At 44.4% G+C, this 7111-nt stretch overlaps 1 protein-coding gene across 5 annotated transcripts in view; it reads left to right on the top strand.

Moving 5' to 3' along the window:
• Positions 1-872, top strand: part of LOC121688683 (sentrin-specific protease 7-like) — a 30569-nt gene extending 29697 nt beyond the window's left edge. For all 5 annotated transcript variants that reach the window (XM_042068440.1, XM_042068448.1, XM_042068456.1 and 2 more), the window contains 2 exons: positions 1-32; positions 146-872. The exon at positions 1-32 is cut by the window's left edge and continues 119 nt beyond it. In XM_042068440.1, coding sequence (XP_041924374.1) covers positions 1-32; positions 146-313 — 200 coding nt within the window. In that variant the 3' untranslated portion in view covers positions 314-872. The remainder of the gene's footprint in view (positions 33-145) is intronic.
• The last annotated feature ends 6239 nt before the right edge of the window (positions 873-7111 follow it).

Consider the following 7111-nt stretch of genomic DNA (forward strand, 5'->3'; position numbering starts at 1 on the left):
ACCTACTCCACTACGCAGAGACCTTCTTACAGGTACACACACACACACAAGCTTCATGGCTGACATGAAAGGGAGGACCTTGTTGTTGTTGTTGTTGTTGTTGCTGCTGCTGCCACACTCATCAGTGTCCAACTGCTGCCTTTAGGACCCTGTTGTGCACTTCGACCTCCCGCTGCGGTTAGAGCGCTGGTTTCCACGGCAGCAGGTGCGGCGGAAACGAGACGAGATCCGGAACCTGGTCCTGCGCTTGTGTCGCTTCCAGTCAGGCATGATGGGAAATGTAGTCCCGCGGGGAACTCCAGCGCCCCACTAGGAGTCCGCAGAAAGGCCATACCCCACCTCACTTACCCTCCCACTGAGAGCGGCAGTGACCTCTGTGCCGGACCCAGCCCACACCCCAGCCGGAGCTCAGCCGCAGCTCCCTGCTACCTGTGCCAGTATTTCTGACAAGTGTTTGTTATGCCACTGGCACTCGGACAGACCAAGCCCGGATTTGAGCCACACCAGGCCCACATATGGACAGTGCTGAACTCTGGACTGGTCCGTCCACTAGATCATATGGACACTGTTGACCTCTGGACTGGTCTGTCCACTAGATCATATGGACAGTGTTGACCTCTGGACTGGTCCGTCCACTAGATCATATGGACACTGTTGACCTCTGGACTGGTCCGTCCACTAGATCATATGGACACTGTTGACCTCTGGACTGGTCCGTCCACTAGATGGGTCCAGGCCATGTGGATTTTAGCCATGTGTGTTTTTTTTATTCCTAGAAGAGATTTTATGAAGCCATTTTACTCTGTACATGATGAAGTCAAGAAGCTTTTAAATGTCTTTAAGCTGTAATAAATTTTTTAGATGAAAATGTACATGTTGTCACGACTATGTGTGCGTGCATGCGTCTGTGTGTGTGCGTGTGTCTGTGTGAGGGGGTGATCTGGGAGTAGCACTGGACTGTTTGTTATTTGTGTTGTGAGGAAGTGTGTGTGTGTTGTTCATATTATAATGTTTATGTTGGCAGGACACATGTAATTTGTTTGTGTGGGTGTTTCTGTTACTGTTTGTGCTGGTGTGTGTGTGTGTGTGTGTGTGTGTGTGTGTAAAAAAAACAGACTAGTCCCAAGTCTGGTAGGGTCTGGAAATAGGATATTGCCCAGATCCCTGTGTGTCTGTCTGTCACGTGTCTGTTTGTGTGTAGATTATCTATGTTTTTCTGATGACTGAGAGTATAGAATGTAACTAGCTTTTATATATAAAGGTCATTACTAGGGATGCACGATATATCGGCGGCCGATATATTATTAGCCGATAAGTGAAAAAATGAAAATAACAGAATTCTGGCCGATAATTTGCGCCGATATTTTTTAAAGTCCTAATTTAGGCCTATGTAAGGTCCTTCTGGCTACACTGAGCTACTTGAACTTGGTTGGCTATACTTTTTCCTCAATATAATGTCAGCGGTGTGAATGTATTTCACCACAAATCTGTGGATATGCGTTCATTTGGGAATCTGCATCTCAAAATCCTCTCGTGAATGATCCGCCATTTAACCTTAACAGAGCGGAGCTCAGCCCTATCTAGAGCCGTCTTGTGCTGGTGTGTTTGCACTTTACCGCGCTGGTCGGGGAAACAAATAAACAAACTCGTTAGTAGGACGAGTACATAAGTAGGCCTAGTTCTAAGTTGTGTTTTAGTATTATATTTGCATTACTTTAGCTTGGGTTTTGTATTATTACCTAAAAAATATGCTAACCATTCGTGCTTCAGTTCCAGACAGGTCATCATAATAAGTTATTAAAACCTTCGGGGCTAACTCCTTTCATTTCTGCTGCAGCAGGTTGTGCGCAACAGAGTAGACGGACATAAGATACAGTCTGAGGAGTTGCAGCTTTATTCAGTTACCCGCAGTTGGAACTAAACCTAAGTTTCCCTCACAAACGCTGATTTGGTCGCTATAGGCCTACTGTAGCTTATTCCAAGCTGAGCCGTTTATGAGCGTTTAGTCCTAAATGAAAACGATTCAAACTCTCTAGCCACTCACTCGCAATTCACTGACGTCAGGTTCACTTAAAGGAGCCACACATACTGTAGGGCTAGGCTACTGTTATGTTGTTTACTGCCGTCCTATTGAGGACTATTATGAGTTCTGTCCATCATTTGGTGGTAGGTTTATGCTTATTAAATGCTTTCCCCAAATCACTTTTCACAATTTTTTTTCAAGAGTAATATTATCGGTTACCGTATCGGTATCGGCCACAACAAACCAATAAATATCGGTTATCGTTATCGGCCCTAAAATTCCATATCGGTGCATCTCTAGTCATTACTGTTGATTTGGGCTGTTTGTTGGAGTGTGTTTGTGGGTGTGTCTACTACCTTGAGGTGAAATGTGATTGGTGGAGGGTTGTGGGCGACATCTAAACCTGAACATCTGATTGGAACAGAGGGGTCACGGGCTGGTCTGCTTCGCTATGCGTACATGTCAGGCAGGGTTTAGGCTTAGAGGAGCGAAGTGTGTGTGTGTAAATGTGTGTGTTTGGAAGTTAAGTCTGATCAGAGGTTTAGACAGATTAGGCAGATTAACTAACTACTCTTAGGACCACCGGAAAACTTCCCAACAAACCCTCCAACTCACTCAGGCGGATAAGGAGCCCAGGACTGTGTGTGTGTGTGTGTGAGTGTGTGTGTGTGTGTGAGTGAGAGTGAGTGAGTGAGTGAGAATCTGAATATCTCACCCAGCAGAAGGCGGATCTCTTCCCTCAGACCTCTGCTAGTCCCGATTGCTCTGAAACCCATTATTTTTAAATGAGAGCCCCTGCTATCTGAAACCCCAAGCGAAGTGCAGACTGTTTTAAATTGGAACCTAGAGGCAAGAGAAGCGCAGACCGTTTGAACCAAGCACAGAGAGAGCAGGTGAAGAATATCTACTGTGTCGTGGACAATGGGGGACAAATAGCATTCAATGACATCTCACAGAGTGTGGTATATGGCAGGAGGTTTAAGCAGAGTTTCATGAGGTCGCTGCTAGTGGACCTAGTCCATAATGTAGCTCCACTCTGGGGTCACTGTTTCTAACTCAGCGGTGGTCCTCAGGTTGGTCTTTTGTCAAAATGGTGGTTCCTGGATCACTATCAGTTGGACCCCTGGTCCTGAAATGCATTGACTGTGAATACAAGTTGTTATTTTCATCTCTAAATGTATTAATGTATTTATGTCTACATGTAAATGTGTTTGTGTGTGTGTGTGTTCATTCATCAGCAGGCCCATGTCGGTTGTGTTTGCACTGGTGTCCATGAGCTCATTAAGCTTTATATGATTTGCACTGCCCAGTAGTGACCAGCTATACTTTAGCTGAAAGACAAAAAAGTATCCTTTTTAAAAGTCAGATAGCGATCCTGTGGCTTCTGTGGAGAAGGTTGGACAAAATGCTGGTGGCAGGTGTAGAAAACGGAACTGCATGCGACTTTTGGAGGAGGAGAACATCTGGACCTGAAACTATCATTACTTTCACTTTGTTCTCCGCCAAGGTGGGAGTTCTGTGTGCTGTCTGCAGTAGGGCGGTCAGTATGGGCTTATGAATAGACTGTGCGTGTGCGTCAGTATGGGTGCGGGGCTTATGAATAGCCTGCCTTATATAATATTAAATGTTTAAACTTCATTCATGCAATAGAAGCAAACTAAAACAAACTAGGAAGCTAAACAGGAAGGTGTTCTCAACAAGACTGCTTTGATGCACACTAGCCAGCACTGCAACCGTTGCCATTACTACCAAATGAAAGATAAGAAAACACACGCACCACGTGCATACACAAACACACACACCACGTGCATACACAAACACACACACCACGTGCATACACAAACACACACACCAGGAGGCCGAGGGGCCGAGTCCAGTAGCCGTTAGCCTCTTGGCCTTTAACATCTACCTGCACATACTTCACACCTGTAGTCACGCACAGAGCCCAACCTGTGCGTGCGTGCGTGCGTGCCTGTGTGGTCGTGCGTGCTTGTGTGTGTATGTGCTTGTGTGTGTGTGTGTCTGTCTGTGTTTGTGTGTGTGCATGTTTGTGTATGCACGTGTGTGTGTCCGTGTGTGCACGTGTGTGAACTTACCCCACAGAACTAGTCACCTTTATATCGAGGTGAACAGGTGTGGTCAGGAGTCTTCAGGTAAGCTCTTTCTGCAGACCTGTGTAGGTGCTTTGCCAGGTGTGTTTGTACAATCAGAAAATGCTGAGATCTGTGTTCATTTGCCAACAATATCATTTAAGTCATAATTGGTGTTAATGTAAGTATATGAGGGAATACAAGTGTCTTTATTTAACTTATTAGCGATGCTTAGAGAGAGAGAAAGAAGGAGGAAGGGGAGGACAGCATATACATGAGAGGGGTCCAACTGGCTACAGGTGCCCATGGGGACCCAGGTTCGAGTCGGACCCATAGAGGGTCATTTCCCGACCCCACCTGACCCCACCCCGCTCTCTCCCACTTGCCTTCTGCCACTGGAAGATTGACATGAGAGGATGTGAACAGGTTCAGAGGGAGAGAGAGAGAGAAGGTGAAGGAGAGGTGGGAGAAAGTGAATGGTGTGGATGTGACCTCAGGTCATCTAAGAGGATTTCCCTTCTTATGCACACACACACACACACACAGACCCACCCACCTTCACAGACCAATACAGTAACACACACACACACACACATACGCTCTGACCAATGCAGTAACACACACCATACACACCAGAAACACCAGAAACACAACCCCACACACACCACAACAGAAACACACACTTATAGGCACAAACCCCTCTAAATATAGTCAGATGTACATATACACACCAACCCACACAGTGTGTGTATGCACAAACCCACACACAAAGACCACCAACATCACACACACACACACACACACACACAGACACACACAGGCACTCTAACCCATCAAAACAGATCTCCACAGTGACACACATGGATATGTCTGAACCCCCCCCCCCCCCCCCACCCCCCTCACAGACCACCAGAGTAGCCCCACCCCAGAGAGATGTTCAGTAACACACTCTAATGTGCATACCTACACACACGTGCCAGGCCCTTTCCTGTTACACGGTTACCATGGAGATGACACTAAGACCACCTGGCAGCTGACTGGCTGGGTGTGTGGAATCAGGTGCAGAATGGATGTGAATGGAAGGAGTTTCCAGCCTCACAGGCACCAGACTAGGGATGGATATTCAGTATTTATGTCAAAATAAGAGTCCATATTTATCACCAGACTAGAGATGGATAGACATGGCTGTTTGTAAGAGGTGGATATATGTAAGAGGTGGATGTGTGTAAGAGGTGGATATTTATAAGAGGTGGATGTGTGTAAGAGGTGGATGTGTGTAAGAGGTGGATGTTTGTAAGAGGTGGATGTGTGTAAGAGGTGGATGTGTGTAAGAGGTGGATGTTTGTAAGAGGTGGATGTGTGTAAGAGGTGGATGTGTGTAAGAGGTGGATATTTATAAGAGGTGGATGTGTGTAAGACATGGCTGTTTATAAGAGGTGGATGTATGTAAGAGGTGGACGTGTGTAAGAGGTGGATGTGTGTTAGAGGTGGATGTTTGTAAGACATGGCTGTTTATAAGTGGTGGATGTGTGTAGATAAACGACAAACGTCCATATTAGAATTAGTTTTAATATTTTTAAAAAATTTTAGAAATTTATTTCTTATAATTCTCTTTTGAAAATAAGTCTATCGCGTGAGCTGATAGTCTTATGCGAGACGTTAGAACCGGAGCCCACTTCTTCCTTGAACGATACAGAAGACAGTCGAGGTGGTGAAAGCTACATTTACCTCGACCACCATTATTTAACTTTGAATAACTTTGAAGCGAACAGCCCAGGATCATCTATGAACTTAACATCTTAACACACGAAAATAACTACTTTAAACAACACGAGAAACTTTAATTGCATCTATTTGTACTTTGACCTCTGTCCGAGCAACCCGGCGACCTGTCTTCGCCCATATACGATGCTTGATCCCGCATTGGTCAGGTTTTTTATCTTTTGCATGGATTTGAATGAGTTTGATGGCGAGCCTCCCACGAGCCTGTGAAGAATTGCATGTGAAAAAAGAAGACTCTTTGAACATAGATCTGTAGAATAAGTAACCTTTGAACTTTGAACTGTAGAATAAGACATCTTTGAACTTTGAACTGTAGAATAAGAGATCTTTGAACTTTGAACTGTAGAATTAAAACCTTTGAACTGTAGATTTACTCTTTAATCTGTACATTTGGAATTTAGATATATCTTTTTACCATTTTGTTTATTATGTTGTTATCCGGGTAATACTTCTTTTATTTTTGCTTTAATTATTTATTTTCATAGTTTAATTACATATATTTTTATATTAAAAGAAAGTGGGTTACTGCCCTTCCAAAGATAAACTACTGTGTTGAGTGTTCTATCTGGTAATATTGTTTGGTACACCTGGCTCTCTAGGCGTTCCTAGAAATTCTGATCCTGCTGGTCCCAGTGAGTATTTATAATTATTCTTTAACCTTACATACCCTTCGTCTATTTGTCAGCCTTTTGTGCAAAGGAGGGCTACATTTGCATAGCAAAAACTTCATAGTGATGTTGGAAGTGTATGTAGGTGTATACTGTAACTGTCCGCAATTCAGCAAGAACCATTTGTGTTTGTGTTTTGTGTGTGTGTGTGTGTACGTGTGTGTGTGTGTGTGTGTGTGCCTTGAGGGTTCCGTTGACATCACAGGGGCTAAAACCCTTCTGTTTGCTTCAATGTTTGCAAACTGCTGCCTTTATAAATATATAAAGTTGGCTGGCTTGCTCTCTCCCCCTATGATGTGCACACACACACACACACATACATGTCTTTCTCTGTCTGTCTTAACTTTGACTCTCATTTCTGTGTGCTCTTAAACTCTTCTCTTTAAGATCCCTCCTTCTTTCTCTCTCTCTCTCTCTCTCTTTCTCTCTGTTCACGTTTTCTCTTAAGCAGTCCTCAGTTAGTCTCTCTCTCTCTCTCTCTCTCTCTCTCTCTCTCTCTCTCTCTCTCTCTCTCTCTCTGCTAACTCTTTCTTTGCTTACTTCTTCCC

The sequence above is a fragment of the Alosa sapidissima genome, chromosome 2 (genome assembly GCF_018492685.1).
Source record: "Alosa sapidissima isolate fAloSap1 chromosome 2, fAloSap1.pri, whole genome shotgun sequence".
Lineage (NCBI taxonomy): Eukaryota > Metazoa > Chordata > Actinopteri > Clupeiformes > Clupeidae > Alosa > Alosa sapidissima.